This window comes from Cynoglossus semilaevis, chromosome 8 (assembly GCF_000523025.1).
Source record: "Cynoglossus semilaevis isolate Cse_v1.0 chromosome 8, Cse_v1.0, whole genome shotgun sequence".
Lineage (NCBI taxonomy): Eukaryota > Metazoa > Chordata > Actinopteri > Pleuronectiformes > Cynoglossidae > Cynoglossus > Cynoglossus semilaevis.
In genome coordinates this window covers 613,555-641,449 of record NC_024314.1, presented here as the reverse complement: position 1 = coordinate 641,449, position 27,895 = coordinate 613,555, and the positions used below count along the sequence as shown (strand labels likewise).

Genomic DNA, 27,895 nt, shown 5'->3' with positions numbered 1-27,895 from the left:
ATATGTATATATTTTTGTATATATGTATACATATGTATATATATTTGTATATGTATGTATATATGTACGTGTATATACGCATGTATATACAGTATATATATATAGAGAGAGGACTATATATAAGACTTTAGGACACTGGCAGGGTCGAACCCTGGTACAGTATACATATACAGTACATACTGTATACAAATAAAAATATGTAATGTGTAATATGTAGTTAAGGGCCAGATGAGGGAGATTAATGAACCAGAAGAGTTTGGGACCCCTGCATAAATGTTTTGCAAAGTTCTCTTTTCAAAACTCCAATATATTTATCATGCCTTGTAGAACAAGTAAATCACAGACAGTAATAGTAGTCGTACAATAAACGTTGTTTTTATTTTTGTAGCAGTCCTGAAACTGACAAATACAGCGGCTGGCACACATGACAAAGCGGAGCAGCGAGCAAATGTAAATGCAGTCACAGTAGGGATGTCAATGGAGCTGGTGGAGTCAGAGAAACATGTCTTCAAAGTATTCATCAAACTCCTCCTCCCTGGAAACAGAAAAAAAAAACCCAAAGTAACAGTAGTGTTAGTTCCTGTCGGGCACACTGCTGACAATGACTAGGTCTCACAGCGAGAGCGCTCTGTTGTTTTCATTTAGGCTACAGATAACATGAAACGAATGGATAGAAATAGAGAAATAAAACCAGACGTTTGACAGCGCTGGGACTGCTGGGAAATAACGGGGATTTTCACAGCACCAGCAGAAAATTCAAGTCTCTTCTATAAAGTTTGACTTTTGTGTATATTTTGAGTAAGTAATATGAGATGGAGATGACACACCACTCACCTGTTAGCTTAAGGAGGCTAAATTTGTGTCTAAATCAGAGTGTCAGTATCAGAAGTACTTCATTGATCCCCATGGGGGCAACAGTTGAAGTATGTAGTTTTATACAGTGGTTTAAGGGAGAAATGCAGTCAGGAGAAAAGAAGGTACTGGATTAATATCCGTATCGGCAGATACTCCAAGTTGCAGTACCAGTAATGGACATGAAAAAATTGTATTGAGTCATCCTTACACAATACATACTGTATGTATCAATATATGTATCTTGATCTGTTGTCAGTGGTTTTAAAAACTTAAAAGTGTTTCTTCCTTCAGGGGGCGCCAGAGTAACTGAAGGGAAGAATCAAAAGAGGAAGTAGAAAGGTGTGTGTTTGAGGCAACATGTAAACTAGCTAACTTACATGATGAGTCTGCGTGTGAGGCAACGTGTAAACTAGCTAACTTACATGATGAGTGGATGGATTTGTTACATGTACGTGACTTGAGAACCCAAATGATAGTACTAACAATGCCACATTTGTGTCTGTTTGTGTGGATGTAGGAGGCGTGCTGCTTGTTTGCTCTTGGAAGAATCATGTTAGCCACAGTGTTAGCCAGCCAGGTGAGTCCAGTTTCCTGTCATTATATCAAATGATGTCCGTAACTGAAAGGCTCAACCAACACCGCCTCTCACTGTGGCCTCCATGCGAGAACAGAAAGTGCGACATCCCCAGCTTTAGGGTTTAAGCGAGTGTCTGAGCCGTTCAGATCAGCTTTGAATATGTAGGTGGTCTCCATACTGCGCTGCGTACGGCTCGTCCATCTATATAGGCTAAGACTGTGATGGTTTTACAGCAGCTTACTGGGTATGACTTAATATGAACATCAGCTGTTGGCCTCACCTTGACTTTTCCTCAACGGCAGGGGCGGGACCTCGCCAGTGGGACGTTTCTGATTGGTCATCGGATTGATCCTCATCTTCGGAGTCTGGAAGGAGAAGGTACAGAATAAACGTAGTCCAATGAGCGGTCAAACGGACTAGAGCAGGGGCGTCAAATATGTGGCCCGCGGGCCATAACCGGTCCACTTGAGGAATTTTGGAAGTGAAAAAATGCACTTCATGTTTGTGATGTTCAGTAAATATGAATAGTTTCTAATATACTTGCGCTTATTTGCATGAAAACAAGGGGGGGAAACATGGGCTTATCATTTTTAAGTAATTATGTTATGATTGTACTGGTCCGACCCACTTGACATCTAATTAGGCTGTATGTGGCCCCTGAACCAAAATGAGTTTGACCCCGCTGACCCCCTTCACAACAGAGATGCACATTATTTAAGACAACAAATCTCTGCAACCCAAATTGCAAAAAAAAAAAAAAAATCTTATCTTCCCTCCAATTTTCTGAGGCCCCCTTGTGGCCTCCACCCTGAACCCTGACCCAGTTGTTTAAATTTGGTATTACCAAAAAACCAATCAATCTCATCAAAATCCCCATGTCATTATTTGCTAGGTAAATTAATCTCAAACTTGATGCGTGTTTTGGCAAGTACTTCTAAATGTCAAATGGCTGCAGGTGAACTTTTATTCCTAAGATCAACCAGATGCAAACTGAAGGCAATAGTGCACACACAGAATGCAATGTAGGTCAAAAACAAAAGGGGGTCGGAGGGGGCGGGGGTTAATTTAAGAGGAGCAATTCCAGCCACACCAAACGTCCATTCTTCATGGACGTAGCTCCTCCACGACCTCCAAAGTTTTTCTAAAAGCATCCCTCACAAACTCACCTTTTATAACCCCTTAGCCTTCAGCAGCGCTTTCAAAAATGTATGACTTGTGAAAAACAGAGGTAAAAATGTCAAAGTGATTTCGTGTGGACACCGCCGCGCGTTGAACTCACTGTCATAACCCGCGGACAAAGTGTGACCATGTGTTGTGTCTTTCCCTGCAGATCCACATACCCTTCTGTCATCCGTCATGTGCCCTCCCACCTGGACCCCCGAGACAAACACAGTGAGTAGAAGGCAACCGTTACCTTTGTCTGAGTTCTCCGAGCTGCTCGACGTGGAGTATTCTGTGGAGAGAGAGAGAGAAACAAACAAACATTCTGCCTTTAAACCGTTTGTGTGTTTCCCCACACTTTTATGTTGTTCTTTATTTCTGCTAATATATTTGCCACCTAGCCGTAACCAACCGGGTCTACAAGCTCAAGTCCCAACTGAGTCATTCCACACAGTGGTGGGATGACTCAAGTTGAAGTCGATGCCACTTTACAGTTGGTGCTTAGCATTTCCACCGTGTGATCGTTGATGGTTTTGGACCTTTTTTTCTTACGTCAGTTTGGGTGGTTTTTACCAGTACTCAACTGAAAACAAAGCGGGTACTCAAATACAAATCTTAAAGGTCTACACGAGTCAGCATAGGGGGTTAGAGGTGTTGATGCAACAATGGTTAAGCGCATAAGCGCCTGGAGGGGGCGCAGTGGAGTGCCACGGGGACAGGTGGAGAGGAGGGAGTGAAGGGTGAGGCTTCCAGTGAATTATGGCACTCATACAGTGGTTTGGACAGATACAAAAATACATATTATCAGATTTGGATTCTATCTTTGGTCCGACTGCTGGGATAGCATAGATAAACGATCCACATGTCCAGCGCGTGGTCTGCAAATAGGCGGCTTGCGGGTCAGATGTGGATCGCGGCCGCATGAAGGCCACTGATGCGCAATACGGAAGTGAGAAATGTTTTAACATATTGTATACCCTGCAACAGTTTATATTTTAAGTGGCATGTGGGGTCTGAAGTGGCTTGTGGTAGAATTCAGCCTGTCATGCAGAAAGTTCTAGGTTTGATTCCACTTTGTCCCGAATCCCAGGTTGGGTAGGGTCAGGAAGAGAACTCGGCCTCAAACCTCTGCCGCATTACTATGCTGTGTACCACGGTGGCGACACCTGATAAAGGCACTGGCTGAAAGTGATTCAACAGCGTGTTTCTCTAAAATTACGTTTGCAGCTCGGGACAATTTGATATTTGGAGAGCAGTCTTACCTCTCTTTTCTTTCCGTTTGTTCTTCTTTGTATGTGAAGATGATCTCTTCTTCTTCCTTCCTTTGTCCTTCCTCTTTCTCTTTTTTTCTGGTGAATCCCGGTTCTCCTCTGATAGCCTCTTATTTTTCTTCTTTGCTGTCACCTCTTTTCTCCTGCAAAAAGAGAAACAATGCAGCGTTATATCATTTACAGCATTAGCAGCCGCGCGTTACTATGACAGCTAGAGCTACTAAAACTGATGGCCACTTTTTAAATTTTAATAGAAATGAATGATATAAATGCTAGAATAAGAACAACTGTAAAGTTACAATAGTAATATATTCATAATTAGTTGTTGATATATATTCCTGATATATTAGAAACCCACACATATAAATACATTTATATACAGTATAGAAATATATATGTAATATGTATATATTCACACACAAATATATATAAACATATATACAGTATAGAAATATGTATGTAATATATGTATATATTCATACATACATATATGTACTATATATAAAAATGCACACACACACACACATATATATAATACATGTGTATTGTTAGGAGTTCTGAAAAGACAGATAACCTTAAATTTCTTCTTGTTACGTGAGTCTCAGGCAGATTCTCAGGGTAGTGACTTTCTAAAGCACAGACCACGCTGCCTCGTGTGTCTGTAAAATATGCCGTCAATACTCAAAAACCCTCCAGTAGTCCTTAAACATTTCAGAGAAAAAGGTTGACGTCTCTGATTATAGTAATCAACGATAATTATGGGATAAACTTGCGTCTAGATTCCTCTTTACAAAATTAAATCAATTTCCAGTGTAATCAGTGCCAGTGTTCAAATTAGATGCGTTTCTTACAATGTTATTTAATAATGTTTATTGGATGAAAATTGCCGATTCTTAATCACTAAAACAATTTGTGCGGTCACAGTGGTTGACCTTTGACCTCTTGAATTTGCCTATTATGTTTTATATATTTAAGTCACATATATGTTTAAATCAAAATTAAAGTCAAGGCTGTTACGGGGAATAGTCATACTGTCAACCTGAAAACAAAAAGTGGCCTCAACTTTAGTTACTACAAAGATCTAAAAAAAAAACCAAAAAACTCAGTGACACGAGACGTTACTTGTGGTCTGAATAGTAAATTCCCACGTGCTGCTCGATGTGTGCCGGCTGTCCGCGGAGACTTGTTCTACTTTCAGCAGGCAAATATATACCATCCAAGGTATTTAAATCACCACTGGTGGGCAGAAGGATCTACAGTTTCGCTGCAGTAATGCATCATGGGTAAAAGACAGTTTGGCTTACTTGTGATGGTAGTTGAGTTTGAAAGAGCACTCGGGACAGAGTCCTAGAAGAAAAAAAACAACACGGAATCATCACTATGGTTGAGGAGTCATTACATTTTTTAAAAATAAAACATCTTTTAGACATTATTCTGTTAGTATCAGAGTAGAGAATGACCTGTTGTTTTTAAACATTACCGGATTATCTTTAAATGAAAAAAGTAAGGGCTGGATGCGACACATTCAGCTTTTTAATCCGGCAATACCCACATTTCCCCAATAGATGGCGTAGAAAGTGATAAAAGCATTTTATTGCCTTTAATAAGGGGAAACAACAGCATACTTATGGATGAGAGCAGTCAGACTAGTGTTGTTGAAAAACTTGTCATTTTCTGCTAGACTGGCTTGACTAGGACTGGTGGGTCCTTTAATTATGCTAATAGTTCTAATAGGATTTTCCACACTATGACACCTGAAGGAGGATTAGCATGAGCTGGGTCTTAGAGAGGAAACCCCAGGAGGCCTAAGACATAAAAGCACATAAACACAAACACTGATTCCAGTTTGGGAGAAGGACTGATTATGCTGTGTGTGAGCAAAAATGTCAAGAAAATTAAACACGGAAATCGAATGGGGATCCATGTTATGTTACTAGGAAGATGCTTTCCAGGCTTTGGTGCCGACTTGGGCACGTATTGTATCTATATCAGGCATATATTTGAACCGCGTTTTAACCTTGCATCCTTTTGTCTCCGTAGTTTTATTGTTGCCGTGAATAACTTCTTGTGACGACTTACTTAGCTTGACCAGTGCATTCCTTTTCTCGCTGTGCTCCACATAGGCAAAATTCACCTCCCAGCTTCTGAGGCCTTCCTGCTTTTCACAGCGTTTGCTCCCACATTGGAATTGACCTGAAAACCACAGGGAACGTAAACCGATCAGACTTGACTGACAGTCTAAACACACGGTACAGAATGACAATCAATGTTTCATAATGCTGTGCCTAAAGAATGTGATGCTAAACATTCAGCCCGTGGGCCAAACTCGGCCCGTTTGGGGGTTCAATCCGGCCCGACTTGATGAATTTTGAAAGTAAAAAAATGGATAAACACTTCATGTTCGTGATATTTTTTAAAATTATATTACATTAAATAGGAATAAGTACAAGTTTAAACTTATGTGCATGAAAAGAAACGGGGAAAACATGCACTTATTGTTATCTATAGGTCCTTATGTTATGATTGTACTGGCCCACTTGACATCTAATCAGGCTGTATGTGGCCCCTGAACCATGGGTTTGACACTCCTAGTCTAAAGGATTACAAAGACAATTTAAAAAAAAACCTTTATATTTGTACGGACACACAGACTCAACATTTCTAAACACTTAATTCCGTCACGCAAACTCTGAGCCCCACTGCTCTCCTCGACCCCTCTTCTTATCCCACTGCTCCCTGTCATCCTCCTGTCTTCACGTGCCTCCTGTCCTCAGGCTTGCCTCAAGCCATGGCACAGCCTGACTATTATCCCCGTAGGAGCTTAAGGTGGAATTGAGCTGGTCGACAGGGTTCCTCCAGATTGTCAGGGAAAGAACACTGCGTCAGAGAACTTGATTCTTGGCAAAGGCACAAGAGAGAAGTCCTGCCTGCCCTCGCCTGAGCCAGATCGAGGGGTTGTTAATGTCACAGCGCTGTGACGCAGACACCACGCAAACCTTGAGCAGCTCGGGTCATAGGGCAGACTTTCTCTTCACGTGCTGTGTTGGATTAGGACTCTATGACGTCAGATAAAAGTGACGCCTGTCTTTGGCCACGTTTCCTTTCGCTTATTTAGCACCGAACTAGAAGTGTATTACTGAGCTGTATTTTTAAACATGTAAATATGTGTCTTATTTAAAGGAAACAATTCCCTAGATTTTAATTTCATATTTTCAAGTGCAGATACATTTCATGTATAGTTGCTTCACAGATGAATTATCATAAATTAACATCTCTAAATTTAGGCCAGTTATTTTCAGATTTGTTTCTTCATTTTATTTTATTTTTTTTAATTTTTAACAGGATTTTTAACACCGACAGACGCTTCGGTCCCACCGCACACACAACAGAACGGCCTAGATTTGTCTGTGCTGAAAAATAAGATTCTTTAATTACCAAAATGGAAAGAAGAAACATAATTTATGTAAATGTATTTACTGGTATCTCGATTGAAAAAATGAGGTTACATTTAAAATTCATTTAAAAAATGTAAATTTAACGGAAATTGTGTTGGGATACAGATATACAGCATCGAAAGTACACTGTCAGAACTGGATTAGGTTTTCATGGAGGTTTTGGGAAAAATTTCGCTTGCATTGATTACCTATTTTTAAAGTGTTTTAAACCTTATACTGAGATAAATTGTCTTTCGCTTGCATTGATGACCTATTTTTAAAGTGTTTTAAACCTTATGTATCAGAGAGTTTAAAAATCTAAACGTCATCATCTACAGCAGGGTTGTCAAACATACGGCCCGCGGGCCAAAACAGGTTCATTCCGGCCCACTTGGTGAATTATGAAAGGCGAAAAGCATGGACTTATTGTTATTTATAATGTATTATGTTATGATTGTACTGGTCCGGCCCACTTGACATCTAATTAGATTGTATGCGGCCCGTGAACCAAAACAAGTTGGACACCCCCGATCTACAGTATGCAAACCATAACAAAGTCTATAGGTTGGTCAGTCGGTCGGTAGGTAGGTCTGTATTTATCCCTCATACCAACTGGTTAACGCAACACAGTACAAGTGGCATTTGGTTGTCATTCAAAATAAAAAAAAAATCCCGTGGAAATGATTGCACCCAGCTTCTACCGTGACATTTTGATCTGTCATCAACTCACAAAAGAAAATACGAAATATAATCTCTTTTTTTTTTTTTTTTTTGCACGTACATATTTTTCTGTGATGAAAAGCTTTGCCTACATATAAATGAGGTGCCCTTCAGAAAGGAACTAAATCCTTTTGTTGCTGCAGGAACATAGTCAGTGTCAGATACAAAAGAACGCGATGCATGTGAAGGTAACAACACAGAGATTCTGGATGTATTCGGTCTTTCAGCTGCTCAGTACCGCGACACCATAACGGACTCCGCCTGTTCCTAGGCAACGTCAGGCTTCAAGTAAAAAGAAACACAGGGGTTATGTCTAACTGAAAGTAATCAAGGTCAGTAGACAATTCGTCGGAAAGTTTTGATCTTTCCCGCCCTGTGGCTACCAAACTTCACAACCTGAACGACAACAAGTACCGTTTTATCTAAGTGTGGTTTTTTACTTTGTTATTATATAGCCGCTCTCTGCTCTTCAAAATACCTTCACGTAATAGCTTTTCTGTGGCTCTCCGTCAATACTAGTAAGTATCTATAGGAAAATGAAAGAAAAAATATATATAAAAATAAGGTGGGCCATGTAGGACGATGATGCCAGGTTGGCCGAGTAAACGCGTTAAGGGGGGGGAACTCCTGTCCACCTGCGTTAATAGTTACAAATGTCACCAGGCCATAAGATCTAAATGGATGCACCACAGGACAGATGGCTGCGTGATTAACATTCACGGGATGAAGTCTGCGGACAGCGACCTGCCTCACTGGTGCTCTTTCACCTCTAATTCAGTTTAAGTCTTAAAAGTTCACGTTGGTCAGACTAATATATGGCAATGTCAAGGCAAAGTGCAAGTCAAATTTTGGCATTGGAAGGAATAAAATGATCATAGTTTCATATTTTATATGGTTAACTGATAAATATTTGCAGCTGAAATCTCTTTGTTTGTGTAAATATAAGAGATTTAAGTGACGGGGATACAACATGGAACCATGGAGACCAGTCCGATCCGAACAAAGGCTTGTTCTAGGTCAGAGGGTTCACTATTCTTTTAAATTTGCTTATTACAGCCAAAGATAAATAGTTTTTTGCATTTTTGTGAACTAGGGTCAGTGGACAGAGGGCTCAAACTCCTGGTCCGTGGGCCACTTTGGGCATGCGAACCACCCGCATGCAACCCACAATTAGATGTGGGTATAATGTAATCTCCTTAGGGATTAATAAAGTTCTTTTTTTCTTTCTTTCCATCCCTTCCTCCCTCCCTCCATCCATCCATCCATCTATCAATCATCCATCCATACGTGCCTCCCTCCCTCACTCCAGAAAATGTAACCCTCTCCCTGAAAACACGGTGCTCGATGTAACTATTTTTGGATTAAAAGACCTGGATGATTGAGAACCTACACAAACAGCGGATGAAACAGCGGCCCAACTGTGTGAAGCCGAAGCTTCCCAAAACACCACATGTTCGATCGTGAAGTCTCTCAAAAGTAGGCGGCAATCACAGCCACTAGGTTGAGAGTCCAATAACCTTTAATAACTCCTGAGATTGTGGGAAACGGGATCAGCCCTAACTGCTGCAGGCGAACCTTTTCAAACACAGTAAATGTAAATGGCCGACCAAAAGGTTCCCTTTCAGACCACACACTACCACCCCTGACTCTAGATTAGCCGTTTGAAGTCTGTCCTTCACGCTGACAAGGCGTCCAGACAGTTGACCTCGAGTTCAACACATTATATTCTACAACTTCTATTTATCCCCAAGAGTGGCCTGTTAGCCTACGAGACAAAGGAGCAATACGCGGCGCTGAAACAATATTTCACACAGTATGCATCCGGAAGGCTTGATTTCCATATCTGTATCTCAGTATAACAGAGAGGACATTAATAACACAGACATCTGTGCTTCCATTGTTAGGCTGGACAATCGTGAATGCTTTGCAGGCAGCAGGGTAATGAGCTCTCACTTCTGAAGGCAGCTTCGCACCGAGCAATTCAGTGCCGTTTCTGGCCACCGTGAAAGGAAAGAGACGTCTTTGGATGTGGTTCAGAAAAAAAAAGGCTGTTTTTACTTGATGTTGGTCTATGGGAAATCTCTATAACTGTGCTTGTTTGTAATTACACGTGGTCTTGCATTTGACTCCTGTAATGTCCCCGTTTTATCCAACAGCTGACCCATGACTGCTGGGATTGGCCCCGGCCTCCCCGCATCTTTGAAAAGGGTTAAGAGGAAGAAGATGAGAGATGAATGGAAAAATGAAAAAATAAATAATGCCAGTGACGTGCCGTGCTATCTGACTGACATTATAATATCAGCGGCGCTCACTGTGGCTAGACTACTATCAGGTAATCTACCTGTGAATCACAGTGTTCGTAGTCGCACGGCCTTACTTACGTTGTTTGCCTTTCCTCTCTATAAACTGTCATACCTTCTAAAAGTGCCACTATGGTATAGTGGTTTCCAACGTTTTTTCAATGTGACCCTATTCTGACATCACAAAATCTGGCAACCCCGCAGACTTTTTTCACCTAAGTCTCCTGATCCCAGCTGTCAATCAAGATGCACCAGCTCTGATATTATTATAGTGTTCCCGCTCTATATCATGGTTCTCCTTTTGCTCCCTAGGTACATCACAGATTTTTTTTTTGGCTTTAAAAATGTGGATTCTCGTTTTGAAATTGAGGTAAGCTAAATAAAATATAAATAAGTAAATATATATGTAAATATTATAATAACTATCTTGCCTCAACTTTTATCGCAATTATTCCCATTTTGCAGTGGGTCTTGGAACGCAACTACCGCCATAGGAGAGGGATCACTGTATACATGAAAGATAGATAGAAAGATATGGTTGTTTGAGATTATGTGTGGTGTTTTAAATCATTTTTTTAAATTGTTTTTTCTTTTATCAACTTCCAGACATTTTCAGCCGACCACAATTGAATTCCTGGTAACCTCATGTGGGGTCAACACTGCCATGGTATATGTAAGAAGACTTCAACCTAGACAATGGGACCATATAGGTAAGTCAAGACCGATGTGCAGATCAAGTCACTGTTAAAACCAATTGGCACTTCGGCTGTTCTTCCTCAACTTCAGCCGCCAACCAACGTCTACCTCAGTCACCTCCATAGGGTGAGCAGTGTAAATAATGGATGTGACACAGAGTGGCTTGCGATAATCTTTGAAAATCCGAGTCTGTCGCCATTGCGCTTGAAATACAGTCGCTTCTTTAAAGACAGAGCGCCGCTGTAGATTCGCAGAAGCAGGAGATCAAAATAGAGCCCAGCAGGAAATCTTTAAAAATGTACAGACTCACCGAGCTTTAGAAGGCAGACTGAGCGAAAGCAACCGTTTAATTCAAATGGAATGTTTTTTACCTAAAATTGGTCTGTCACATTCCCTTTCTTTAATAGTGAAATTGAGGGAAACTGTTGAAATGGAAGGAGGAGCACTAAAAGCTCCAAATAAACCAGCTGAGAAGTAAGATGGAAGCAGAGAGAGATCCTTACAGGCAGGAAAAAAGAATGCTGGAGTAGTAAATAATATCCTTTTAGGGAACAAATGGACAGAAAATATATTAAAATCAAAGGTCAGTGTGACCAAGCTCTGATTTAAAGTGGCTTCAAAGCAGAGCTGACACCAGGCACTGGAGTTCAAGTGAGTGTGTTGGGGCAAACGTGTTCAAACCATTAAAGTATGGCAAAAGTTACATAAGTGAAAGCCTTTGATGCTCCATTTACTTTGATGGAAGACCCAACCAAAAATAATCCTGACCCCGACTACCTTTGGTCTTTGACCTCTCACTGACAGCAAGACTAAAGAGCGAAAAAACGCAAGAAAAACATGACCTGGAATGGAAGAGTCTGCACTTGCTCCACATACTCATGCTTCAGTCACACTCTGACAGGACGGTTATTTTCACATTTATCACTTCACGGGTAAATCTCAGCAAATTTGACAAAGTGCTCTTGTCATTTGTGGGATGAAAAAAAGGCCGCAAGGTTATAAAATTATTCTACTTTTACTATCTTTACTTCATCTGCAAAAATACATTTTCTTTTTTTTTTAATAAGTTGTCAATTCCAGCTGTCACAAACTATTTACATCGGTTTGGCGCCTTTTTCATGTCCGATACTGCAACTTCAGGCTCAGGCTGCTGCTGCTGAGGCGATAGTGTCTGTCGCGCAAAATTAAGTTGAGCATTTAGGCTTAGGTATTGCATCAAACGGGCTATATTTATTTAATTTGATGTTCGATCCCGAAATGTTTTAAACAATATCGGACCAATACCCATCGAGTACCAGAACAACCCATCGCTAGTTAACTTAAAAACAAATACAGTTTTTGATCAATTTTGAGCAAATACTAACCTAATCCCCAAATATCTTGGTGCAAAACCTAACGAAGAAATACCGGGGATTGAACTAGCAATCTTTTTGCTATCAGGCAGTGGTTCTCACAGAAATGTTTTCCCGACCTACACCCCCGCAAATTGAATTACTATCGACTACCTGATAACATGTATATTTTTATCTGTACAAACCACTGTATGAGTTGCTGCCACCTAGTGACTGGAGGCTTGTTATCATTCAGGCATTACAGCAGTGGTAGACACTTATGTCAAGCGCTCTAACCCCCCCGGCATCTCACCGCGCCCCTCCAGTGGGGCCCGCCCCACTATTTGAGAAGTACTGTTTTTTCCGCCATCTGTCAAAGCTCTGTGATGTTTAGCAGAACTATGCGAGCAATGATTTGGTCAGGTTTTTCTAACCCAATGAGCAAACTTTAATTCCTGTAAGAACGAGGTTTCACATGGAGTCTATAATCACTAGTGGAAGAAAGCAACCCATTAAATCAATTAAAGTGCTACTACTTTTAATTGCAGGATAAAATAATAATTTAAATATACTGTGGGGGAAAAAATATTCATGTAGTACTTTTCAAAAGAATAAACATTTGCAGACTTTACGAAAGGGATGAGGGACGACGGAAAGAAAAAAGTAAAACTTCAACTCTTTTTGAAGGTGTAGATAAAAGCCCTGGGGATGTGCGACGCACAGCTTTCCTCCTGGGCTCTCCATTCAAACACACTTATAAACTTGTAAAACTTATCTACAGCCATCTTTTTTTAAAAGGAAAAACATCTTCAAACTTCTACTAAAAAAAAAAAATCCAGGTATGTAATTAGAACGATTGCCAACATTGAGCTGTGGCAGAGAAGAGGTTTTTGTCCTCTGTGTAATGAAGCTGCTACGGTGCAGAAAAGTCTGCACCTTATACCGACATGACCCGACATGAGTCCATGGCTGAGCGTAGGAGCAGTGTCTCAAAAGTAGCTGCAGGTTCTGCTTAATTAGGAAAGTTTGTTGTCGTCTAAATTAACTGTCAGACAGCCGCGGCCGGCTCTGGTCATCTGAGGCATGTATCTGGGCTCTATCTGAATGAACAAACCCAACTTTATTTGTAAAGTTCTCCGGTTTCCACCCAAGTGCCTGTGTTTAAATCACCCGTCTTTATCGGCCAGTGAATCAAATCAAACTCTATCATGTTGAGTCCGTGATAATTACTACTCCCACCTTTAACTCCAAACAAAAAAGCTTTCACACTCCAACTTACACAATTAAATTAGTATTGATTGGCTGTGGTGTTTAATGTCCAGGGTTATAAAGTGTTAAAGGACTGTTTCATTGGTTATCATTAATCTACATGGATCACCGCGGTGACGCCCGGCAGGAAAGTGCTTTTGATTTAATCTAACGCACTTCCTGTGACGTGTTGCTACAAGGGATGAACAGTCAAACGTTAGGGTTACTTGATCTTCGTATGGAACTATATATTCTGATTCAGAGTAAACAATGTTGGATGAATAAGGATGTCCGAGACGCGACTTATTGTACGGTTACAAGATTTGTGGCTTTAAAGTACCAACTAGAGTTGTTTGGTTTGTTGTGCACTTACATTTTAGTGTCTATTAATGTACAGTATATGAATGTGTTCATAGTCATGTTAAAAATATTCAAAACAATCTTCAAAAGTGGACAAGAAAAGAACGTAAAGTACTAGTGGTTGTTTTGGGTAACTGATTTAATATTCATTATCTATAATGTATGTGCATCCTTTCAGTATAACTTAAAGAAAGATATAGCAAAAACAAATGTACCTAACGACTATAAGCCAAAAGTCACAGCAAACATTCACTGTTGTGACCGTTCACTTAAATTTATCCCCTGCTCTGTCGCCATCTAGTGGAAAAGTTAAAGAACGGTATTAAAGCTTGTTGTGAAGAGAAAGTCTTCTCCAAAAATTGTACTTAATTTAATTAAAGGAAGACAATATCAGCAAATTGAAATTCAGGAATTTTAAGGCAAAGTCTCAAAGACTGATAAAGAACATTACCAATCTATTTATTTTTGTTTCCAGGTGTTATGGAGCTGCTTCCTACTGGAACACATAGTGGTAAGGCACCCTTTTTTTAACCTCTAAATATACACTAATAATTTACTTTTGATAATAACCTCTAAAAAACAACTATACACTAATAATTTACTTTTGATAATTTACTAATTCGATGGTTTAGACCCAAAAAGGTTTTTCCATACCTTTGCCAGAAACGACTTCATTCTCTACCCGCCAGCGAAATCCAAACTGTTGGAACAAGAAACACATATATCAGCAAATGTAAATACAGTAAGACTGGAAGTTAACATGCTGTCACACAGCTGGATTTAGTTGAAAGGCTCATTACTAATATATATACAGTATATATTCTTTTTTCATTCCTGATGACAGCCCTTTTTTAGAACTAACATTTAAGCTCTTCCTGTAGTTTGTGTAGTGTATGAACCCTGAAACATACCTGAGAAAAGTCTAAAAGTTGGACAAAATTATAAGAAAATGTTCTAAATAGGTGTCACGAATTAACTGAAGTTAAACAAAAATGAGTAAATAAACGAGCAAAAATAAGGCACAAATATGGCATGAAGTTACAAAGTTTCAGAATGAATGGTAATTGTTAAAAAAAAATAGCAGAAATAGTATTAGCCTGAAAGTAAAAGATAGCCAGGGAATCACCCAGCGTCTAATGTTAGATGTGAAACAAATAATAAACTAAATAGTAGCAAAGAAAAAAAGAAAATTAAATAAAAAATAGCTACAGATAATTAAGACCTACCTAGAAAAAAGAACAATAAGTAATGACAGTTCAGTTTTTGCTTAAGCTTTGCTGTAGCTACAACAGTGTTTGCACACAAATATCACCTCCTTGCCCTGATAAAGAGCAACATAAACATTCAACAAATACAATGGCTCTAACTGACAGAGCTGGCTCCTAAACCAGACTTCTTAATCTGGATATTTGTTGTCAACATAACACATCGCTGCAGTTATGATATGAAGTGTCTCAGTTATGAAGATCTCACCTTCACTTGCAGCACAGTTACTGAGGCAGTAAGTGTCATTTTCGGATCACGGTGTCAGAATCATGCTGCCACCTCTTGGCGGCAGTATTTATAGTTAATTTTTCCATATGCTGTGTTTCTGTGGTAACATACTTTCACATAATGAGAATTGACACCAGGCAGTGACACCACCAAGTAACGAAAACCACGTACTGCAAAAGCGATACAGTTAATTCATCATCATTTGAAAATAGTATTCACCACTTGCGCGATCCGTTACCATGAAGCAACAAGATGGAGGTATTCTGTTACTACGTGGGAAACCTGCTGATATAGACTCTCACTATAAACACAGCCACCGGCAGGGCCTCACCTGTGGGGACTAACCTCTAATAACCTCTGTACCTATGGACTTGACAACAACTTCAACAATATTTGCTATCGTTTCAGGTTGTATTTTCTGACTGTCTGGGGTTTTTGTCGTTCCATCAGGTGTTGATTAGTAGTGTATACCCATAATCTGTATTTACATACAACAGTGTTTCCCAAAGTGGGGGGCGGGGGCTCGTTGGGGGGCGCAGCGGTATAGCAGAGGGGCCAGGTCAAATAGTTTAATTATTTTGTATTTGTAATAAAAAAAGAATAAGTCATTTCATTAGTACCACAGTACTGTATTTTTATTTTCATTGAGAATATCAACTTTTAGGAATTACAGTATTTAAATATAAAATTCAGAGGAGTCTTGAAGCAATAGCTGTGAATGTGTTGATGTGTGGGTGGGCTTGACAAGTCCTATTAATCAAATGGAGTGTGGGAGGTCCGCAGAAAAAGTTTAAGTAAAAAAAAAAAACAAAAAACCAAATAACCAGCAGACTCTGTGCTGATCTTGTTGCAAAACAGAGTCTAATTTATGATGAGCCTGAAGTTATTGCTTTATAGTGGGCGTGACATATTACTTGAAATGTTAGAATTAACTGGGTGTCATATTTCAGGTGCTGTTTACTGTACCAATTGGATAAAATCGGATTTACTCCAAAATCCCCAAAAGCCATTTTTAGTGAAATCAAATCTCCCCGCCTCAGACCCGGATCAGGGAGCTCTGTCAGCACTATTTGTCGTTCCACATAAAGACAAGTGAATAATCCATTTTTCTTACCTTGTTTTCTTTGTAGCGGCTGAGATCAGCTATGCAGTACTCTTTAAACAGCTTGTCATAATATTTCTTTGCAAGTTCTTTTTCCCTGAAACAGAATCGGTCCAGATTTTAGGTAAGGAGACGCGTGACGTGACCTTTACTGTCCTCATTTACTGTGGAGAAAGGAACAATAACCGAAGAGGAATCGATCGTAACAAACAGCGAGTCTGGTAAGTCTGACTGTGAACGTTTACCATGTCATGTCTTCCTCGTCCTCGTCTCTCCACAGGAAGCGGTGATTCTCGCGCAGCACGTCATGGTCTGTTTTGTCATTGGCTCTGAAAGAGAGACAAAACTAAAGTACGAAAAGTACAGCCATATTGTGTATGACAATAATAGTTTACAAATAAAAATACGGCTCACAATTGTCTGTAATGACTGACAGAAGAAATCGGCTAATGGTGATCATCAGGCCTGTGTGTGAGAAACAGCAGCACTTACGTAGAGCGTTTGAGGTTAGCCATATGTCCGCCATAATAAAGGATGTAGTCGCCGACAAATTTCTTATGTCGCTCGAACTGTGGTTTTCTAATTAAAGAATCTGACTCTGGATGTCAACATTTATATAATGGGATAAGAAATGAATCATTTTTATATAATATATTACAGTATTCCTCAAACTCTGGAGCTAACACTGCTGTTAGCGTTGAGATATTTACATCATTATTTTCTGACAAAATAATAATAGAAATTACCACAAAAAAAACTTTATACAGTATGGTGTGAAATCTTTATAGTTCTAATGATTAGGATCAAGGATCTAGGATGTGGTTTGAGGCATGCATGCATCAGTCAACATTTGGAGGCATATCTGTAACATTCCGGGGTTGTCTTTTAGCCTTTGTTTGCAAACATCAGCGATTAATACAAGTGGATACAGCATTCATCGATATCAAGTGGGCTCTTCTGTTGATTGCCTCCTCTCTGAAAAAGAGAAACGAAACAAATTATTTTACAATAATAAAAATACAAAAAATATATATTGCAAAATAAGTCTTTGCTTCATGTGACATCTGCAACTTCACTTGACACAGTGAAGTTGTTGATTTAAAATACTACCTGTCCAGCTCATTAGAGTGGAAACTCCGGTGAGCCACTTGTTGGCGACTACCTTTCTGGAACGGCTTCTGCAAAATGTCCGCTTCACTCTTCCTGACATTGGTATGAATAAAAAAAGAAACATTGTATTAGATGGTAAGGCTGTCAGCTTAGAGCAGTAGACGTTAAGACTGTATGGATGGATGGATGGATGGATGGATGGATGGATGGATGATTACACTACTGACCCAAGTGTAGACTCAAGTACAGAAAAAAGCAAACGTATACTCTGATATAAATAACATCCTGACATTGTTTTACTCTGACCTTTTAAGGCCACGGTTTGAGGATTCTCCCGTGTCATCGTCACTGAAGTCAGAGTCATAGCCACCGCCACCATGAACCTGGGGAAACATGTGGCAGAGTCATGGGTTCAAATACGTGTACGCAGATCAAACGGCAATGATTTCCAAAGCTGCTCCCTCATTTAGGGGTCACCACAGGAAGTAATCATAATTTATCCTGTTCAATGACTCAGGAACTGGAACATTTCACCCCAGACACCTTGGTGGTCTTGAGATTTCTTTGCACCCCCCCCAGAGATTCAGGACAATGTGCACCCCCACACAGCCTCCTCCATTTGGTACGGTGAGTACAGTTTCTTCCATTGAATGCTTCATGTTTGCTAATAACTGGCCAAAAAGCTCTAGTTTTGACTCATTTCAATCGGAATATTCACTGAAAATTGGTGACTTGCAGTCTGCATATTGTTAAACACTTACTTTACATGAATTACAAACTAATTTGTCCAGGCCAGTTTCATTCATTTGTTTTGTTAAATGATTATGTTGAACCACAAATTAAAAATTATATTTTTACTGCCTTATAAATTAATTAATGCTACTTATAATTACTTAAATCACTTTGTAAAACGCTTAGAAATACTACAACTAGAAGTAACGAGAGGAAACAATATGAAGATCCACACTGAGGTTAATATTTAAATAGAATTTAAAAAATGATCAATGACATACTTCAATCAGTGAAATTTGGTGAATTCTCGACTACGACTATAGCCAGACGAACACGTTAGAACGTTTAGCATAATTTAAAAATAAAACTAGTTTACGTGTAAAACGCGTTGTCAGGAATGTGTAAAACACGAAGAACACAATGTGATGGCTTAATAACGCAAACATTAACTAATTCACAACGTTTTACTGCTACTGTTACGTCCTAACTGTTGAGCAGAAAATACAACAGTCTGTCTACATTTTACTGAAGTGAAACTCCGTTTTCCTAAGCCTACCTTCACCAGGTTATCCATAATTTGTCTTCACTTTGCGCCGACAGCGTTTGATTGTTTACTAAACAGAACATGCGTCGCGACGTGATGACGTATCTGTCGCAGTTCGGTGACGCAGCCCACATTATTTTTAATCTTAGGCAGTGTGCTGAGAGAAACGAAAAGGAAATTATATATTTCTCAGTGGCGAAATTTGATATCTAGAATATTTAAATTGAAAAAAATATATTTCCAGTCTTTACATGAGTTTCTGCCTTTTTGACGTACACATTTATAGCATTTTTTTATTATGCGCCCAGCAATCAGGCATTTGTTTAAGTGTTAACAATGGTCACAGGAAATGGACAAGGGAATATTCAGAGCCTTATGAAATAAGTGGCGAACATTTAAGGGAAAATGGTCCAATTACAACCAGTAATGATTTACTGGAATTATCGTGCTTTATCTCAAATGGACAATTTAATGACGCACGTGGGCGTTTTGATCTGCAGATAAAAAAAATAAAAAAGGGATATTATTGAACTTCTTCCTTTACCCATCTGTGTCTTCATATAATTGGGTTCAAAGGTCATTGGAGGTTCCTGGGGTCAGAGTTCACCTCAGTCTGGGAAACAAAAGTCCCCTGTTTTCTATTTTTTTAAAAGCAGTCCATTGAATTCAACAAAGAAGCCAGTGTTTTGTTTTGTTTTTTTGAGAAGAATCTACAGTAGAATTATAATAATTACAATAATAATAAAATAACCCTAAGGCAATAGAATATGTATCTATTAAAAATACAATTAGTAAATAGCCTCTAATGTTGTATTATTTCATTTAAAAAAGAAACAGAATTCCAAAAAGGAAAATTACTACAAGTTACTACATGTTGGTGCATTTTGTAAATTTTTTATTTAAAATAGTCACTTTCGGTGAACATATTTTGAATATGTATTGTTTTTTTTATTTATTTGTCCAAAATGGAATATAACAATATACAATATACATACAATATTATTATTATTATTATTATTATTATTATTATTATTATTATTGGGGTTTCTATTAATCTATATGTGTTTCTTTTATCAAAGAGGAATCATCCTTTTCTCTCAGTCAATGCCATTATTATGCCAGAGACAAGAGGCAGCATTTAAATGAGTGGGGCAGGTGCATTTGAACACAGCTCATGAATAGTCGCTCTCCATTAGGCACGCACGGCCCTGAAGCGCGCATAAATAATGGTTGGCATCGCTGATAAAAAAAGCGCACCTTGGGGCCTCCCCCTCACCCTTTGCCCCCCTTCTCCCTCTTTCTTCTCCTCTCTTTCTCTCTCACGGGAATTTACGCTTTTTGTTGTTTCCTTCCTCCCTTTCATGGCTCCAGCACTGATTCAAAAACAACACTTCGTGAAGGGGAGCAATTCTCAAAGTGGTGCTTCTTCCTCATCTCATTGGCGACCACTTATTCCACATGGGACGGTGGGTTGATTGGTTTTTATAATTAAAAAAGAAAACACCCAGACTGCTCTTTGCTGCCATGCATGTCTTGTCTGTCCTGCATTTGTAATCCTGCTCCCTGCAAAACGAATCCGCTGGACTGGTGCCTTTCCAATTGAGACGCAAGAAGCATAGAGACAAGCCTGCAACATACACCGGGTTTGATCATTTAAACAAACAAACGGGGAGCGAAAACAAACGCTTTCGATCCCGCGCAAGTTGCATGTAAGTGACGAGTCCTCCTGGAGCGGGGCAGACGAGATGGGATACCCGGGTAGAGCAGACAGAGGATGGGGAGGATGGACGCTGCTGGTGTGGGTCGCCGCCGTCAGCAGTCTGATCTCAGCTGCAGACGCCCGGAAGCTGAAGCAGCCCAGATGTCCTCCAGGATGTATCTGCACCAAAGATAATGCCCTGTGCGAGGATGTCCAGTCGGTGCCCCACATTTTTCCCCCGGACGTCGTCTCACTGTAAGTACCTCTGAAGCTCAGTACTGTGTGTACCGTTTCTTTCACACTGTGAATGATGCCACAGTTCGACTAGCAGCAAGTTTGTTTTTTTTAACACTTTCATGTGGGTCTTACTCTTGAGCTTACCCTAATGTTTTGTACTGTAATGATTTCACCTTCAGATCATTCGTCAAGTCTGGATTCAACGAAATCTCCGGAGGAAGCTTCGTTCACACGCCTGCCCTTCAGCTGCTGTGAGTCTGTTTGTTTATCTGTGCCATGGTGGGGGCAATATACCATAACGATCAAAAGTACGATATTAACCCCCCCCCCCCCCCCCCCCCCCCCCTCCACTCACTATGATTTATGACTCTAGTGTGACATTATTTCTACTTCCCTGAACATTGCTTATAACGTTTGCCACCTAATGGTGATACTGCGAATTGCACCAAACAAAGGGCTCCTCCGCTCTCCCCTCCACAGGATGTGGTTGTAAACAAGCATGTTGGATCGACTCTTGAGCTGAAGAATGTCAGGGGTTTTTAAAGAAGAAAGATCTCCAGATTGAGAACATTTCTCTGAAACGGAATAGTTATTTTTAATTACTGCCCGAATACCGATTTGACAAAAGTTGTTGTGCTTTCTAAGAATGCAAAGAGGGAGAGAGGGGATAAACGCAGATCTATATTCTGACTGTTATAGTTCGCTAATGACGTTTTTTGTGTTATACGTACAGAATATAAAACGTGAGCTGCTCATCAGCTCCTTGTGAAGCAATTAATCGTTTATATTGGAAAGAAAAATCTAAACTCCAGAGGGGTCACCAAAGTACACACACACACACACACACACATTTGATGTCTACAAAGCCATGCTTTTGTTATTTGTGCGGAATTAGGTCTGGCATTGTCCTGCTGTCCCGTGGAGTTCCTGGGAAAAAAGACTTGATGGGATTTGTTCCTGTCTCTCCAGAAATTCCAGCGTGGTTATTATTCCAGCTAATAACCAGTACATATTTGTTTATTCGGGATTTGTTCCTGTCTCTCCAAAAATTCCAGCGCTAATAACCAGTACATATTTGTTTATTTTAATAAAACAAAAAATAAAGTTAAAACAGCCAAATGATGTGTTTTTATCAATGGTATTTCTCAGCAGGTTGCAACCTGGATGTTTACTGTCATCAATAATGACATCATCAGCATTTTAATAAAACATGACAGGAACCTGAGAATGTGTCACAAGAGAAGGATTCCTTCCTGTTGACCTATATTAAAATAAAAACACAGTGTAACATTAAAACACTGTGATAAAACTGTGCACTACATCTAATATTATTATTATTATTATTATTATTATTTAAATTATGTTTCTTCTATTCACAGGTTATTCACAGCAAACTCATTTGACCTCATTGATGAAGATGCGTTTCTGGGTTTACCACACCTGGAATACTTGTAAGTATTTGTCTGGAAGATGCAACATATGCATGAACAAAGTACTGTACGTCTCTTTATGAACTGCGCTTGTGATTGGTCAGATGTACTCAAGCACTAACTGAATACTTGTCGTTCACAGATTTATTGAAAACAACAAAATTACATCAATATCCTCATTCGCTTTCCGGGGCTTAAAAACACTGTTACATCTGTAAGTATTTAAGTCTTTTCAGCTTTTCATTCTACACATTCTTTGTTAGCTGCAGTTTTAGCAGTGTAAAAAACTCTACATCTGTCATTGCTTAAAGGAAAATATTGACAGTTACACAACAAGCCCTTGTCCTTGCGCGGTGACTCATTCTGTCTTTGTCTGAAAAAGCAAAGCAGGCACATGTGCTGCAGCGAGTGCTGATGTCCACAAGGTGACTGGCTAAAGGTGTCACCTGGATCAGGTTGCAGATCATGGTGTCTCTGAATGTTACATTGAAGTGATGGACAAGCAGAGTGGTTAATAACAAATCAAATCATCATAAATTGACTGTCCTCTGACTCTAAGACAGGGGTGGGCAAACTTTTTGACTGGCGGGCCACAATTGGTCCTAAAATTGAATAGAGGGGCCGGGTCAGGAGTAGATAGATGCAGAGTTTGTGTGAACTAAGATAAATGACATTTTAAAGGCAAAAATGATAAAAATGCGTTTATCATTTTCTACGCCATCTATTGGGGAAACATGGGTATTGCAGGGAAAAGGCAAAAGTATAAATGTGTAAATAAATTATATAATTTGGAAAAGTTTGGTGGCCGGATTAAAAAGCTGAACGGGCCGCATCTGGCCCCCGGGCCTTAGTTTGCCCATGCCTGTTCTCACTCTATACCTACTAATCTTGGACATATCTATCGTATCAGTGATACGATGATACTAGAGGAGTTAGCTTAAAAAGAAACGTGTATTTTGTACGCTTGTAAACCATCTCACCTTCCTGAAGTGCAAAGTGTGCCAGAGTTAAACATAGTGTGAGAATGTGCTAAACCTCTAAGGTCAGGACTAATTATAGCTGTAATATAAGCTCAAACCAACTGACTTGTAATCCACCCTTGGTTCTATGACAGAGTTTTTACGTAACATAATAAAAGGGTTTTTTCCCAGGTTGGTGCAAGCCAAAACTCTCATGCATCATGAAGTAAACAATATTCGAATGGATATTTGAAATTAAAATATGGTTTGACATTAAGGGTGTACTGATTCTTCTCATGGATACAAATGTCAAATGACTATCTAAATCTAAGCAGAAGAGGTACAAAAGGTGATAAACTAGAGCACTGTTTTTCAACCTCGGGCTCGTGACCCCACGTGGGGCCTCCTAGGTTTGAAGGAGGGTCGTATGAAGTTTCTAGTAATTGATAAAAAAATACTGATTAAATTGTTTTTCATAATTGTTCATATTTTTTTAAAAAGTTAACTGTGATCATTTTATCTATTGTGATTAGTACTCTATGTCAGCTGCTTTATTGTTTACCTAGAAATGACTGATGCTGAGGTCTGCAAACTTCTCACTCTGCACTGCATGTTTTGGGTATTTTTATTAGGAGTCTCGCCTACAACAATCTTGAGACGCTGCCAAAAGATGTCTTCAAAGGCATGGATGCTTTGACCAAAGTGTGAGTGAATCACTTTTGCAGTAACCCTTTCTTCCATTACATGAACAAAAGTAATTGTGATCATCAGAGGTCAATGGCCAAGTCTGACTGAGTCTTATCAGTTGAGAAGACACCTGTTGTTTATGCTGACTTGGAGCCAAATTCAACCAATTGAGGTGAAAGTTTTCGTTTATGATTGGCTGTGACATTTCACCAATCAAACTTTTGTCCATGAACGTGTATGCAGTGATCTACGGGGTAACAACCTGATATGTGACTGTAAGCTCAAATGGCTGGTAGAGTGGATGCATCAAACCAATGCCACTCTGGATGACATCTACTGCAGTGGTCCACCAGTAAACCAGGGCAAGAGACTGAATGACCTGCTGCCACACTCCTTTGACTGTATCACAACAGGTAACGTCCACCCACATACAGCATGTCTTTATCTGGAGGCACTTCCTTACTACGCTAATTTATCGTTTTATCCTTTCGCTTACTTCTCCTCCCCTTGCTTATCAACACTTTGAGAAGCCAGGAAATAAAAAAACTGTGAAGTGGAGAATGCTCCCTGCCAGACTGCTGCTGCTGAAAAATTTATGATTGTTATGACTTTGACACCACCGCTGAAAAATGTATGATTGTTATGACTTTGACACCACCGAGAAAGAACTTTTTTTTTTTTTTTTTTTTTTTTTTGTTTTTTTTTGGTTTGGCCCATCTATATCAGTCACTGAAGTTCGAGTCCATTTCAGTGGAGGCCTTCACCTTTGGTAAAGACCAATATGTTGTGTTTCCGCAACCGTTTGCTGGGACGTGCAGCTTCCTGGAATGGGATCATGTGGAGATGACCTTCAGACCCTTTGAAACTATTGAAAGTGAGAAAAAGACAAAAGTCACAGTCTTAACCTTGTGAATTCTTTGTTTTTTTGGAAGGAGTTGAAGGGAATTTATTGCTGTAAATGAGTCGTCGTTGTAAGCTCTTCTCTGCAATAAGTTGAATTGAGCATTGGTCAAGGACAGAAACAAATATGAGTTGTCTAGATAGATGGACGGACAGACGGACGGACGGACGGATAGATGGATGGATGGACGAACGGACGGACGGATGGATAGATAGATAGATGGATGGATGGATGATAGATGGATGGATGATAGATAGATAGATAGATGGATAGATGGAGGGAAGGATGGATGATAGATAGATGGATGGATGGACGGATAGATAGATGGATGGACGGACAGATAGATGGATGGATAGAGGATGGATGGATAGATGGATGGATGGACGGATAGATGGATGGATGATAGATGGATGAATAGGGGATGGATGCATGGATAGATAGATGGATGGCTAGATAGATAGATATAAAAAATATCTAAATAAATAAATGATGAATTAAAAATATATCTCATTCATAATTTATATTCAGATTGATTTTGTTATCGGAGCAGCACAACAATGGCACCGGTCCAAGGTCGAAATGTTTTCATTTTTCCCATTTGTCCATCCAGGCACCTCCACCGTGGTCTGCAAGCCAATGGTGATCGACAACCAACTCTTTATCATCGTGGCCCAGTTGTTCGGCGGCTCGCACATTTACAAGCGCGACGTCTCCGCGAACAAGTTCATCAAGATCCAAGACATCGACATACTGAAGATACGCAAGCCCAACGACGTGGAGACGTTCGTGATTGACGGAGAGTCTTTCTTTGTCATCGCCGACAGCTCTAAGGTAGTTTTAGTCGTCTTCTGTTTCTACGCCACCACCTGCGACGGTCTTGTACTTCATTGTTATAAACTGCATCTGTGTGATTTTTATCATGCATACTCACAACGATAATATTCTGTTTAAGCACTCTCCCCACTGCACCAGATGTTCTACTCTCCAGCTTCCTGTGCGGCATGTGTTTGTTTGCCTCCCCTGACTACTGTGGTATTGGCAAATGTTCACATATGCTCCGACATATGTTTAGAGACATCGGAGCTTGTTTACAATCACAGACATGCACAAATTATAAATTAATCCATGGTTTGTTTTTGCAGATGGCCATTAAGCACATGTAATTGATGTATTAATAACAGACCAAATATGTTTTGCTTTAACTACACGGTGATCTCAAGACAAGTGATGCTTTACGTTTGTGTCCGTCCCAGGCTGGATCCACAACCGTGTACAAATGGAACGGCAACGGCTTCTACTCCCACCAGTCGCTGCACCCGTGGTACAGGGACACAGATGTGGAATATTTGGAGATTTCCCACAAACCACATCTGATCCTGTCGAGCAGCTCCCAGAGGCCCGTAGTGTACCAGTGGAACAGGGGCCAGAAGCAGTTTGACCGCAGGACTGACATACCGGATATGGAAGACGTCTTTTCTGTCAAACACTTCCGGGTTAAAGGTGAGTGCTGTGTGTGCAAATTGAAGAAATTTGCAAATTTCAATTTGAATTTATGTGATTCAGGCTTCTTTTTTTTTGTAAAGTACGACAATGCACTAGTTCATCTCATGCGTTACCACCTCATACTAATGAGGGTTTTTGGCCCCACCCTTATTACAATCTATAATCTACACTCATCAAACCTAATTATGTTTGTTATGTTAATTATTTGGATGAATGTAGCTTATATTTGTAGCATAATTCAAGTCTAAAATTGAGTATAATTCAATTTTTAATGCATACATGCACTGTATATTCAGTATTAACCACCTCCACATTTTTAAAAAAAAAATTTTTATTTTTATTTTTTGCATGCTACTTTTTAAGTTACAATTCTGATTCTGAGGTCCTTTCTTCCACCACCTCCACATTTTTAATTTCTTTTTTTATTTTCATTTTTTGCATGCTACCTTTTAAGTCACAATTCTGATTCTGAGGTCCTTTCTTCACTCCAGAGAAAGACCTGCATTGAATGTCACATGATTGACATTATCCTTTGCCCGTTGCTTCTTCTGTGATGTTGTCAGTTTAATTAACAAAAAAAAAGATGACCATTCAGCCTATTGTTAAAAATGTCACAAAGACCTTTATTTCCAAGATTTATTATGTCACTGAACCTAAAACATACCCGTAAATCCGTACAGTGTGTACAGATGGGTTTTTTCCCCCTAGTGTATAGAACAGCTAGAGTACATTTTGTTACCATCTTGTTGGGAGAAAAAAAAATCATATTTGGTGCATTTATAATCTGATCTGTTTCAGTTTCACATTTTGCATGTGGACGTTGTAAGCTAAAGTCTTTTAAATCTTGGTCGTCTTCCAAGGTGATCTGTTTATATGCCTGACAAGATTCATCGGGGACTCCAAGGTGATGCGTTGGGATGGTGCCATGTTCAAGGAGGTCCAGACATTTCCCTCTCGCGGCTCAATGGTGTTCCAGCCTGTCACCATCGACAAATGGCAGTATGCCATCTTGGGAAGTGATTACTCACTGACCCAGGTCTACCAATGGGAGCCTAAGAGAGGGGTGTTTGTTCCAGCCCAAGAGTTGAATATCCAGGCACCCAGGGCATTTGCTTTGGTCACCATAGATGACCGGGTATTTCTGTTTGCATCCAGCTTTAAGGGGAAAACTCAAATTTATGAACACTTAATGATTGATTTGAGTACTTAAACTCATGGCCAGGGTAGGGAACATCCTTCATTTCGACTCAATGGTTTTTTTTTTTTCGTTTGATTTTCTTAACATTCACACTAAGCCTACTAGCAACGTTATAGGTAAGAATACTGTATTATTACGTTGGGCTGGGTTTTTTTAATTAGTTAAAATGTTTACTGTGTCTGGGACAACACTAAAATGTGTGGTAATGTGCTGCAGTTACAGTATTTCCTGGAAATTAAGCCACAACCAATCACTGGAAGTGTCTACAGTATATATATATATATATATATGTATTAGGGATGTCCGATATTATCTTTTTGCCGATATCCGATATGCCGATATTAAA

At 39.6% G+C, this 27,895-nt stretch overlaps 2 protein-coding genes and 1 long non-coding RNA gene across 4 annotated transcripts; 2 read left to right on the top strand and 1 right to left on the bottom strand.

Annotated features, from left to right (window-relative positions):
* Positions 1–338: 338 nt before the first annotated feature.
* Positions 339–19,061, bottom strand: fra10ac1 (FRA10A associated CGG repeat 1). Its single transcript, XM_008313747.3, has 14 exons — positions 18,948–19,061; positions 17,966–18,042; positions 17,660–17,752; positions 17,479–17,524; positions 17,042–17,118; positions 16,795–16,878; positions 16,562–16,646; positions 14,608–14,653; positions 5,944–6,057; positions 5,169–5,211; positions 3,856–4,007; positions 2,847–2,885; positions 1,713–1,797; positions 339–535 (listed from the first exon to the last, which is right to left on the bottom strand). Exons 1-14 carry the CDS (start codon positions 18,963–18,965, stop codon positions 493–495), a joined length of 1,002 nt encoding a protein of 333 aa, XP_008311969.1. The 5' UTR covers positions 18,966–19,061; the 3' UTR covers positions 339–492.
* Positions 1,793–14,514, top strand: LOC112487307 (uncharacterized). 2 transcript variants are annotated; one of them, XR_003050283.1, is made up of 4 exons: positions 1,793–2,824; positions 10,175–10,350; positions 10,925–11,028; positions 14,429–14,514. It is a non-coding gene; the product is annotated as an uncharacterized LOC112487307 (long non-coding RNA). The 2 variants fall into 2 exon arrangements; XR_003050282.1 differs by having other exon boundaries at positions 10,925–14,506.
* lgi1b (leucine-rich, glioma inactivated 1b) lies at positions 18,049–27,823 on the top strand. The gene is made up of 11 exons (XM_008313751.3): positions 18,049–18,286; positions 20,307–20,889; positions 21,051–21,122; positions 22,251–22,322; positions 22,444–22,515; positions 23,893–23,964; positions 24,191–24,365; positions 24,674–24,821; positions 25,459–25,679; positions 26,102–26,348; positions 27,212–27,823. The coding sequence occupies exons 2-11, from the start codon at positions 20,681–20,683 to the stop codon at positions 27,559–27,561; spliced, it is 1,638 nt and encodes a 545-aa protein (XP_008311973.1). The 5' UTR covers positions 18,049–18,286; positions 20,307–20,680; the 3' UTR covers positions 27,562–27,823.
* The last annotated feature ends 72 nt before the right edge of the window (positions 27,824–27,895 follow it).